General features: G+C 33.5%; 1 protein-coding gene across 1 annotated transcript; it reads left to right on the forward strand.

Annotated features, from left to right (window-relative positions):
* Nucleotides 1-1,289: 1,289 nt before the first annotated feature.
* On the forward strand, nt 1,290-12,463 carry LOC100810202 (protein SCAI). The gene is made up of 10 exons (XM_006576606.3): nt 1,290-1,636; nt 2,565-2,952; nt 4,074-4,280; nt 4,431-4,652; nt 6,418-6,484; nt 6,606-6,668; nt 9,475-9,566; nt 10,651-10,827; nt 10,959-11,095; nt 12,066-12,463. The coding sequence occupies exons 1-10, from the start codon at nt 1,467-1,469 to the stop codon at nt 12,295-12,297; spliced, it is 1,755 nt and encodes a 584-aa protein (XP_006576669.1). The 5' UTR covers nt 1,290-1,466; the 3' UTR covers nt 12,298-12,463.
* The last annotated feature ends 228 nt before the right edge of the window (nt 12,464-12,691 follow it).

A 12,691-nucleotide genomic window follows, 5' to 3' on the forward strand; every position in this document is an offset into this window, starting at 1 on the left:
AATTAATAAGTCTATTAAACATACAATTTATGATTAGATAATCATGTAAAAAATCTTTACACTTTGCATACTATTTAGATCGTATTTGAAGATTTTTTTTTCAGAAACATAAACAAAACAAGAAAAATTGAAAGAAAAATAAAATAATTAATTTCTACAAACTAAAATTACATAATAAATTAATTCTTTTTGAAAAGTTAATATAAAAGAACTTTATAAATTAGTTTATACATTTTGATTAATCTATATTTAATTCAATTATTAAATTTTGATTATTTTTTCCCTTTAAAAGCTTGCCTAAGAAGATGTCGAATTTATATGTAATTATTTTTGTACTCAATAGGAAACGTGTGAATTAATGGTTGTAATTTTTATGAATCTATCAATCTTGGTATTTTTTTTTTTTTTTACAAGGTATTGGTATTTGAATAGACACCTTAGATGGGTGTAGGATATTCATCTACTATTTAAGCAGATGATCAAATTTGAAAAACAGTAAATTTTATTAATTGTAGATGCATTTATTTATCTTATTTTATTACACATACTACACATAAAATACACATAACAAATATAAATTATATTCTCTTGATAAATTACATTATAATTATAAATTTTAATATATAAATATATATTATGTTTATGTCTATAACACATAATTATTATAAAAACATATCCTCTCAAATAACTTGAGTTAATTTTTTTGAATAATGATTATAATTTTAATAATAATGAATAATGATATTAAGAAAATTAGTTAAGATTTGAAAAAAATTATAACCCTTGATCAAAATTAAATATCTCATACTTTTTTGTACTTAAAAAAATATTTCTGAATAATTGATTAACTTCACAAACATACTAAAAAACAATATTATTTAAATAAATATTAATTCTAGTTCATAAAAGTGTAACAGGATAATAAATTAATGTCTGAAATATAAAAAAATTTAAATTTAGTATCTGAATATATAAAAAGTATAATGGATTAACTTTGTAGATAATTTAATAATAAATTGATACTTAAATTATGTAATTTAATGTGAAATTAGTTATTGAAAAATATAATTTAGAGGCAAATTAATCATTAAATATTATAATTTAATAATAAAATTATCTCTCAAATTTAATTGATCTCACTATTTTTTTTACATTCAAAAATTAAATTAAATTTTTTTAAGTTTGATAAACCAATTTATTAATATCTCACTTTTGAAAAGAAAGGAAAAAAGTATATCATATATTTATTGCATGAAGTAAGAAAATATTAAAAAAAAAAGGGGGAAAGTAAAAGAAACGTTGAGAAAAGCCAAAGCCAAAGGCAAGACAAGGCATAGGTAGGCACAAGCACAATCATCAGTTGTTGCGGACTGAGTGGTGTGTCGCGTTGTTGACATTAGAATTTGATCGATTTGGGGTTGGGGCGGAAGAAAGTGGAAACGACGCCGTTGGAAGGTGGGAAGAAGATGAGTTCGCAGCAAATGCAAATGCAAATTCAAATCCAAAACAGTGGTGGTGGCAGTGGCAACAACAACAGCAGCAACATCCCAGTGAGCGAGGTTTTCTGGACTCTCGTCGACAAAGCCGACAAAAAATTCTCCAAAATCAGAGACCTTCCCTTTTACCAACGCAGCAGGTCCAATTTTCCCAATTTCTCATTCTCCTTCTTAATTCTTAATTTAATTTTATTTAATTTGACCTTGGTATAGCTTCGTGTAGTTTTCAATTTGTGTTTTCAGTTTCATTTTTTGATTTTATTTGTTTGTCACTCACACCGATGGAAACAGAAAAAAAAATTGATATAAACAAGCAATTGGGTTTAATTTGATGTGGTCAGGAGTTAGTTATTTGATTATTCATTCATTAATGTAAATTGAAAGTGGTGTTTATTATTTTTGTAGCACCATGGGATGAAAATCTGAACTGGGTTGTTGATGTAGTTATGTCCTGAGTTATGAAATATTGCCCCGTTTGGATAAACAACTTAATTAAGGTCCTACCGAATAAGTACTTATTTATGTATAACTTGTTTTTATATAATGGAAGGAAAAAATAGGGTTAAGCTGTTTTTGTATAAGCCATAAGCCGTTTTCATAAGTTATCCTAGAAAGCTTACTAGCTGAAAACAGCTTATGGACATGTCATAAGCAACTTTCTTAAGTTCTTCGAAACACGTACACAAATGCTTATGCTATAAGATAAGTTTGAATAATTTATACATAAGCTCTTCCAAACGGGGAATTAGTATATTTCCTGTACTGAAAACAATATTGAAAGGGTACCTATTGGTTGACCTCCTAAGGCTATACTATTGGTGTGGTATGTACTTTTTTTCAAAGGTGTTCGGCATATAAAATTGTGGAAGATTTGGGATGGTTTTGTAGATTTAAGGCCTACATTGGTGATCAGGATTTCATTATTTTGATTAATCTATTGGTAGTTAACAATGGTATGGTTCATTATTAATTTTAGCTTGTTTAACAGCACAAAAATATATTGAGAGGTTACCTATTTGTTTTGGTAGATCTCTGAAAGTAAAATTACTGTGTGTGGCTTTGTTGTAGGCATGATACTTACTTTTATAAGGTGTTCAAGGTCTACACACAATTATGGAAGTTTCAGCAGGAGAATCGGCAGAAGCTGATTGAAGCTGGGCTTAAGAGATGGGAGATTGGTGAGATTGCATCTCGCATTGGGCAACTGTATTTTGGGCAGTACATGCGCACAAGTGATGCAAATTATCTCTCAGAGTCATATATATTCTATGAGGCCATATTGACTCGGGAGTATTTTAAGGAGGGGTTGTTTCAAGATGTGAATATTGCAAACAAACAATTGAGGTTCCTAGCTAGATTCATAATGGTGTGTTTGGTGTTGAACCGAAGGGAAATGGTGCAGCAATTGGTTAATCAGCTTAAAGTATTAGTTGATGAATGCAAGAGAACATTCCAGGTTTGTCCATGCTTATTTTCTCTTGTATAGTTCATTCTAAAACATAATTTAATTGCCAATAATTGATTATGATTTATGGGTATTGTATAAAAAAAATTGTATTTGGTCATTCAACCATTCTGTTTTCTGTAAAAGCCTTTGTAAGGATGTTGCACTTTCTGAATAGTTTGGCTTGGCTTGCTGCATTGGAACTGGCTGTCTAGTGTCTATTATGCAACCAGTATGTTCTTAGAAAGATAGATCTTTCTATCTATTTGTATTTGTATCATGGACTTGGAGGTAGAACAATTAGGAAGATGAGTGCAGTTCACAACTGAAGATAGGGTTTCTCTAACATAGGATCACTGAGTAATGTAAATATGCTTGCCTAAACTAGGATTTATTATGGTTGTGTTCCCAAATCTATCAGAATTGATATATAGCTTGGTTTTACTGTAATAGATTTTGCCAATTTGGTTTTTAAGGACAAACTATCCTAAAAGCGCAAGCTATTAGGTTATGACTTATATGAATGTTATAGTGTCTAATATGCTCGTCACGTATTAAACTTTAGGGTTTGAAGTGTGGAGTGTGGACAATGCATATGTCCATTTTACCTACCGCTGAAATTCAAGTATATTTAAGAGAGTAGATGTGACAGCGATCAAACTCCTGACCTCTTGGTCAAAGATCAAGTTTAGGTAAATAGCTTGATTAAGTGCTTATGAAGCTTACTAAAATAAGCTTAACAAAATTATTGGAAGGTTATAAGCCACTCTCATAAGCATAATCAAACACCTCCCTAGTACTTATATGACGAGCTTGCAAAAGCTCTTCCAAATGCCTTAAAAAAGGCTTTGATTTGATACTAGGTCAAGGGCTACAACAGCTTAAGCTATTAGTTGATGGCTTATATTAATGTTTTTATATCTAATGTTACTCCTCCGTCTTTTGCTTTTGATGAATTAATGCATCTATTGATAAGTAAACATCTTTAGAATAGAATAACTAATCTACACTGTACTAGACTGCTAATTGGAGTGTTTCATGAAGAACATGATGTGTCCAGTATCCAGAATATATTTTGATAGATTTATGTTTGCAGATGTATTGCAAGTGACCTTCAAACAATTTGGTTACAGGAAAGTGACTTTAAAGAATGGAAGCTGGTGGTTCAGGAAATTCTCAGATTTTTAAAAGCTGAAACTGCTTTTATGAATATCAGGCCCTTGAGATACAGTCTAGTTTTGGACTCTCATCCTGATACTTTACCCCATGTGGCTGCAGCCATCACGAAGCGACATTTGAAACTACGAGATGCTGTATTAAGTAGCTTCCATCCAAATGAGGTAGGTGTCCAGGATTCTTTTGGTTCTCTTATATTGAAGAACAATTTGTTGAAAATGATAAAATCATAAGATAGTTTTTTTATTGCTATAAGATATTCTGTAAAATGTTATGGTGTTTTGATATTGTTTCCAACTGTCATTCCTGAACAGGTAAAGTATTCAGAGCTCACCATTGACACTTTTAGGATGCTTCAATGTCTGGAGTGGGAACCTAGTGGTTTGTTTTACCAGTCAAGTGGTTCAAAACTTAGTCAAAATGGGGCTACTGGAACTAGTCGTATCAGTTATATCCAAGATATTGCTGATCCTACCTTACCAGCAAACCCACGAAAAGCTGTGTTATACCGTCCTTCGCTGACCCATTTTATAGCTGTAAGTATGGAAAAATATAAGTTGGTTTTTGTTATCTTCCAATAGTTTTCAATGTGCCCATAACCTACTGGTGCTTGGATTGAATTGTGCTTTGACACCATGATAAAACTTCAGGGATTTAATGTAATGTAAGAGAGACAGGAAATAATATTTCATTAATGAGACTCTAAATTACTGTGACATGTAATGTAATGTATAACACTGATCTTACCCCCCTCTCATTATACGAATAATCTAGATTCTAGGTCAAGTACAAGTGTTGTACAACTAGTACATGCATTGTACTACTAGTTAAATTCTGGTTTTTAATAACCAGAATTTCAACTCCGAAAAAGTCATGGATGAAGCTTTATTTCAATCCTGGGCCTGGTTAAAATGTATGGACAAAGATTTCCATATTCATTTTAACCAATGGTCCACTAGTTTGAGGGAGGAGTTGTCTTAGGGGTGGTTTCTTTTTGGCTCCAGCTATTGTTATTTTGTAATTTTCAGATGGGTTAGGCATATGTGCCTTGTACTCTCTATTCTGTATGCAGCACACCTAGTACTGCATTATATATAAAATTATATATCGATTTTTGCTGTGCAAAAAAAAAAAAAAAAAAAACTCAACAACACATGTAAAAGTAATAAGAATTTCAATTCTAATTCCAACAATTCCAAATGGGTTGCCATTCTCCCTTTCTATTACTTTCAGACCAATAAAGTCTCCTATTTCACACAACCTCCTGTTTTTCATCCTCTGTATATGTTCCACTTTTCTGGGCTCTGCCTTTAATGGAATTTTGAGGTTCCTTGTGCCTCATGATTCCAGAAGAATCACCTCCCTACCCCTAACTGATTTTTCTCTCTTGCACTGTTGCACTATCCTAGTATCCTTCCCTTTATTCCTTCTTGAGTAAACCAGTCACTTATGTGTCCTTTCTTCAGTAGAAAATGGGCTTCTATCATTTAAAATTGGGCCCAAGCCAATGTGTCTAACATCTTCCCAATGAAGCAAGGTGCTGTTTGGTTGCAAGACCATTGGCCCACATTGGTATGAGGCTTTGACAACTCTCCATCTTTTATGTTGTACTTATAAAAAGCCTCCATCTCCTTTGAGAATTCCCAACTCTTTGCATTGTTCGCACTTCAAGATTAAAAAGTTGCTACATGAGGGGGTATTTTAGGTGCATAAAACCATTTCATGTGCCTCTACCTTATGGTTTAAGCTTGTATAAGAGTTGTGGTTGGTAACAGCAAACATTCTGGATCTCTCTGCGTATTAAAAGAGAAATTCCATTGAAACAGTTTCAGGGATTGCTAACTTAGATCACAGTCAAATTATGATCCAACTTGACTTCATTCTGAATGCTGAAAGTCCAAAAATGCCTCTAGATATTAGTAGCTTATTACTTAATAAAACTACTTAGCTATTGGACCAATAACTTACCAATGACACTTTCTTTGGGATTAGAAGTTCTTTTCTTTGATTTGGGCTTCCCAAGTGTGAAATTTAATAATTTATGAAGCCATCTCATGGGTACAATTTCATGATGGCTTCTCAAGGAACTTTCCAAGATTAACTGGATTTATCATTGGGGGATCAGAGAATCAGAACATCTGTTCTGGGTCTGGGTAAAATGTGATAGATTTGGACCTTCATGCTTCTTTGCAGCTAAAAAAAAAGGTTCACAGTTAGCATTAGAATGACTATTTGTTACATTATTGTTTTTTGATTTCCAGATTATTTGAGCATAATTTGGTTTTTTCTTTTAATGGTTAGGTTCTTGCCACAATATGTGAGGAGCTTCCTTCTGATGGTATTCTCCTTGTGTATTTGTCAGCTTCAGGTTAGATATCCTCTATTAACTAGGAACGTAAGCATGTACATGTATAGGGTTATGATACTTCTTATGTCAACTAAATTCCTTTAGGTAAAGATAAAATGTGTATTTTCTACATCAAATGCAGGATATTGTGGTTCTGCACAGAATGAATCTGGCTGCATACACTTTGGTCCACGTGGAGATAGAGGTACGTCTTGAAGAGAATTTTCGTGTACTTCCATTCTTGTACCGCATGATATGTATAATGTCAAGAAACAATTTGTGTCCTTTTTCCCACAAATTTGCCACATGCAATTGAAAATGCCTCAGATTGTAGTGTATGAATCTAACATGTACAAGCCAGTAGTATGCTTTATCCTATGATTCTATAAGACATAATGAGTGTGATATCATGAGCGTGAATAACAAAATTTAGTATGGGTAAATTCTCCAACAGATAACAAGTTTAAGGGAAGGGAGAATGAGGTAAACGTAGGACAGAAGATAAAGCGATAGAATGAGTAGGTTGTGCATTTATAACTCCCAATGGAAGGATCAGTGGAGCGTTGGGCATGTGGGGGTGTGTTGAGATCCCACATCATAAGAAGTCCTGATAAGGCTTAAGAAGTCCTCACCTTATAAGCTAGTTTTATGGGGTTGAGTTTAGGTCCTAAGCCCAAATTCTAAGATAAATGATGAAATGCCGCTGAGCAAAAAAAATTGATGAAATGCTCGTTATCAATACTATGGTTTGTTTTTGAAATTATGGGGTTTAAGTATAGAAAGAAAGATGAAAAAAAATGAAACAATAATTATTATATTAACAAAGATAACATTTCAATGTGTTGATTTTGTTATGTAAAACTTAGAGCTCTAACCCCCATTTATATTAATCATAATCCTAACTAATTAAGGAAACAAATCATGAAAAGATAAAGAAACATGGAAACTAATAGTAAGAGATAATGAGGAAATAGGAAAACTAATCCTAGCAGATAATCTAAGATATGATACGATACTTTGATATTTTCTTATATTCTAACACTTCCCTTCAAACCAAGGCTGACTAAGCTTTAAGCTGGTTACGAATAAATCCTTTAAATAAAAGAAATCAAACTATATTATAATTTCAGATTGTGGAGACAAGTCTCTGGGACTATCATGGGGCCAGCTAATAATTCTGGTAAAGCCATGGACCAGGCTTGCTGAATTCTCTAGGAATGCCACAGGCCAAACTCATATTTTTGGCCAGAATAGTACGACTGAGGTCATGGCAGTAGAACAACCCAAAGAAGGAGATGGCCAAAATATAGAGCATGACTAAGGATTGTCAGAAAAAAGGACATGACTGTTGTAAAATTGTCTAAAACATGCTGGTGAAATGAACAATGAAGGAGATCAAAATCCAAAGAAAAGCATGGATTTTAGAATGCCAGAGTTGTCAAGGCAATCGGAGAAACCAATGAAGGACATGGCTGGAATAAAGAACACAATTGAGGACTTCTGGAAAGAGGACACAGTTGAAAAATTGTTTGAAACACACCAGTAAAATGCGCAGTGGAGGAGAAGATGGAGGAGGCAACTGGAAGAAAGCTGGATTCATTAGAAGGAACAACACCGCAGAAGGGAGTGAAAACGCAAATTATGTGAAAAGGTTGATTTGGCAGTGATGACCAACACCAAAAAAGAAACAAGGTGAGAGACAACTAATTCATAGCAAGAATCATGACAATAAAGTAGAACTCTAAAATTTTAGGGAGTTCGGCAGTGTAGTGTCAAGAACTGGTCTCAGAGGATGGTTTCACTCTAATACCATGTTGAAGTTATGGGGTTTAAGTATAGAAAGAGGAAGAGAGATAAAAGAGAATGAAACACTAATTGATACATTACCATATGTTGCTGTGTTTTATAAAAACCTATAGCACTAACCCTTCTTTATAGTTTATATTAATCATAATGCTGTCTAATTAGGTAAACAAATCATGATAAGTAAATATGGTAACTAATCCTAAGAGATAAGCAGGAAATCAGGAAACTAATCCTATAAGATAATCTAGGATATGATAAGATATTTTTGGATATTTCTATATATTCTAACCTTTGTATGCTAGATAAAAATGCTCTCTAAAATGACCTAGATCACTAGATGAGGGCTGAAGGGAAGTAAGTGGATATGGTCCAAGTGAAGGATTCAACTGATTCCATGGAGTAAACTGGCCAAATGTTGAAGGCATGAGCCCTCATGCACCAGAAAGTATGACATCTGTGAGTCAAGCATGGCATGTCAGAACATGGGTCAATGGCTGGAGATCCTGCTGGATGCTCTGGCCATTTGGAACTGTTTCATAATCTCTGATGGTTTGGATGCCGAGCCACATGCTGTGATCTTACCTGAAGCGAAGCCTAAGGAATGTTTGCCGGGATGATCTACAATGAGGAAAGTTGAGAGGCAAGAATGCTGCTGGGCAGTTGGCACGATGCATTTGAGACTGAAGTTTTCTTCTATTGATACTGAGTTGTTGAATCCTTGTCACCCATATTCTTCATAGCTAAAATAAATTTTAAAACATAAAGTAAAGCAAGCTTGTGAGTTGTCCATGTTTCAAGCTCAAATTGCCCTTACACGAGGGGATGTGTTATTCAAAATCAACATTGGTCCTCTAGCTAACTTCTTAAGCTTTTAGGATGATTGGTTCTTGAAATGTTTTATTCAGATGCTATTTGTGGGTCTATTTATAAACCATATGCATACAATGTGAAATGTTTCATCTATTCTTGAAAATCGATTCCTTCCATAAATAGCCTTAAGTCATACTGTTAATTTTTCTGAAATAGGTCCAAGCAGACTGAAGAAGGACATAATGTATGGTCATGGGTATAGATTGAAAAAATATCCTATAATATCTGAATAGTTTTCCTGCTCATAAATTTTCATAATGATGATAATTTAAGTGCTCATATTATACATGTTTTTTGTTGGAATTGCAGAATACTTTAACCCAATCCCTTTTCAGGATCAAACTGCATATATCCATCTGACTTTGTACCGTTTACTAGAAGACCACTTCTTTTAGTCATTGATAACGACAACAGCAAAGCTTTTAAGGCAAGCCTTACATACTTAATTTATTTAATGCTCGAGTTTTCTTTTAAATATTGAATTTATTACTTGTCTCTATAGTATTTTATATACGCTAACTTTACCAATAATTAGGGGGCAGGTGTTTATAGGTTGTGCATTTAATGGTGGCGGAGGAGGAGAATTTGATTAGAATCCATTGGGTTAGAGTTAGTGATTGAACCCTGGTCTTGATACCAATATTAGAGTTTAGAGAAAATTTAGAAGAAAGTTTTTGTGTTCTTGAAAAATGAATTCTCAGTTACAAACAGTGAATGTTCAACTATTTATAGCTGTACAGATGAAGCACCTAAAGATGAACCACCTGTACCTGAGAGTTAGTTACAGATATAGCTATCAAATAACTAACTGAAAACTAACTACATACATTATTACAAAAGTTATACACAAACTGATTACAGAATACAGAGTAAAACTATACTCTAATATGAAGCAACAAACGAGTTTGGATTGCTATTCAAAATTCTCCTCAGACTTGGTTTGACCGCTTTAGCACTTCTCAAACCTTAAGCGTGGTTCATAGGGAAGTCAATGGTTCTGTTTTTTTGTCATTGTGAAGTATCTACCTATTTATTGGAATGACATTGCCTGCAAACCTAAAACTAAAAAAATCACTGAATTACTTGAGTGATTTACATTTAGCAATAGTATATCAATTACATGACGGAATACATACAACTTGTATTTACAAGAAAAAATAATTATTTATCTTGCATCCCTAATCTTTGATATAGTGATCATCCTGTTATCTACTATACCCTAAAGCATTTTTGGCATTGGCTATTTGTGCCACTATCCTATCCGGAATTGACAACTATGCTTTCTTGAATGTCAAGCATATGTAGATTTACTTAATGTATGTAATTGTGTCTAGATTCAGTACAGGCAGGAAGTTTGATACAATTGGGTATTTCAAGGAAGTTTTATGAATTGTGTAATGGAAAAATGTTGGTTGGTCTGGAAGAATCCATTGCTAATAGTTGCCTTCTTCACATCCTGTGATTATAGTTTACTCTGGGACATTTAAAAAGCAATTGATCAAAATATGCAGGTCATAGCAGAAGCAGAAAAGGGAGAGTCAGTTGCTATGCTCCTTTCTCCAAGCTGTTCGCCTGCTTTGTCTGATTGCTCACATAATTCAAATGGGAGCCTATTCACCATGTTTCTTACAGCTCCACTGCAAGCTTTCTGTATGCTGTTAGGACTTTCAGGCACTGATATTGATTTGGTCTGTTATAAACACCCATTCCTTTTTTTGAGCAAGTTCCTTAAGAAAAAAAAAGAAATTATTTTCATTTTCTGAAAGTGGAAGTTTCTGTTGCTATTCCTGATCCCTCAGCAACTTAAATTTGATTTCAGGACACATTCAACAAAGCTGAAATGCTGCTCTCATCTTCATTAAATAACTGGGGACTAGCATTGGCAACATCAGACACACTTAATCCTGTTTGGGGACAGATTTTAGGTGATCCCTTCATAAGGAGGCTTCTTTTGAGGTAAAACTTGTCATTTCCGTTATGATATTTATTATTACTCTGTCATAGCTCTCTCGCTTCTCTGTTCCGAACAGTACTACAATGCCACCCGTGGCTGTGACACATCTTAATCTTTCTGTTGAGCATCTATTAGTGTTCGTTAATTCTTTTTTGTTGATGATTCATCACAATTTTGAAGATTGTTGGGGCTATTAAGAACATAAATTGAATGTGTATTATGCTTTATTTGAAGAAATTGAGTTTCTTCTGCTGTTGTGTGGGCTCATTACATTCAATACTTTTTAATTTGGATGTTTATTATTATATTAGTTCTGTCACTTCTCTGTTCCAAACTGCACTTTTACCATGCCTTTGTCACACATCTTGACTTCTATCCTTCTATTGTGCTTCTGTCAGTGTTCATTAACTCATTATTATTGATGATTTATCACAATTTTAAATATTGTTAGGGCTGTTGTTACAAACTTAACACTGATTTAATGTGTGATTATGCTTCATTTGAAGAAATTTTAGTTTCTTCTACTATTGTGAGGGCTCAATACGCTCAACACTTTTAAATCGCTTGAATTACCTGCTCAAATACACTCAACACTTTAAATCACTTGAATTACTATTTTCAAATCATCTTATCCAAACTCAGCCGACTACAATATTTTTGTTGTAGCATCGGATAACTTGGAGTTAGTCTAACTATGCTAGTGTACTCAAATTCTGTTGTTTGCACAGGGATTGAGACTTACAAATTGTCTCAACTAACTCAAGTCTTAAAATTTAACTGATACCTAAAGTTTCCAAGTGTTTAGTTACTTTTACATCATCAGATGACAGGCTATTGAATAGTTTTACACTTGCGGATTGTGTTTATAAATTTGTGACTCTATCTAATGCTCTTATGCCAAGTCTGTTCTCTTTTACTTTTTTTGTTTGCTAGATTAATGAAACCAACCTTTTTGTTTCCCTCTTTGTGCAGATTCATATTTTGCCAGGCAGTGTTGACCCTATATGCACCAGTTTACAATGACAACAAATTCCTTCCAACATGTGTCCCTTCTCTTCCGACACCTGTCCTGCCCCCAAGTTACTCATATCAGAGTGTAATTCTGAATCTAGCCAGCATGTTTGGTGCAACTAAGAGATTCATCTTCTCAGAGGATGTTCTTCCTGAAAGTATACAAACCAACATGAATCAATTAACTCTTTGAAGATAACCAAAAGCTTCACTTTGGTAGAATGATAATGTACACTGCTTGTTTGTATAGCTACAAAACATGAATTCTATCTATTTCTGTTTGTTCCTGGTGAATTTAAGTTCAGCCTTTGGTGTGAACATGGTTTTTTTATTATTAAACTAATTCTTTTTGGATCTTAGGTTTTGTGCCTATGAGAAGAAAACCTCTAACTTGGATATAATTTCAACATGTTCATTATATGACAAGTTGCATGCTGGAGAAGAATGAAATAGGCCAAAAGGAGGGAAGTTTGATATAGGGATTGGTATTTTTGCAGAGAAACCATAATTTTCTTTCTTACAACCATTTTCGTGATGCTTTGATGTTTCTTCACTTAAATACTAAGGTTAATGTTTTGCAATTAATA

This window comes from Glycine max, chromosome 3 (assembly GCF_000004515.6).
Source record: "Glycine max cultivar Williams 82 chromosome 3, Glycine_max_v4.0, whole genome shotgun sequence".
NCBI lineage: Eukaryota > Viridiplantae > Streptophyta > Magnoliopsida > Fabales > Fabaceae > Glycine > Glycine max.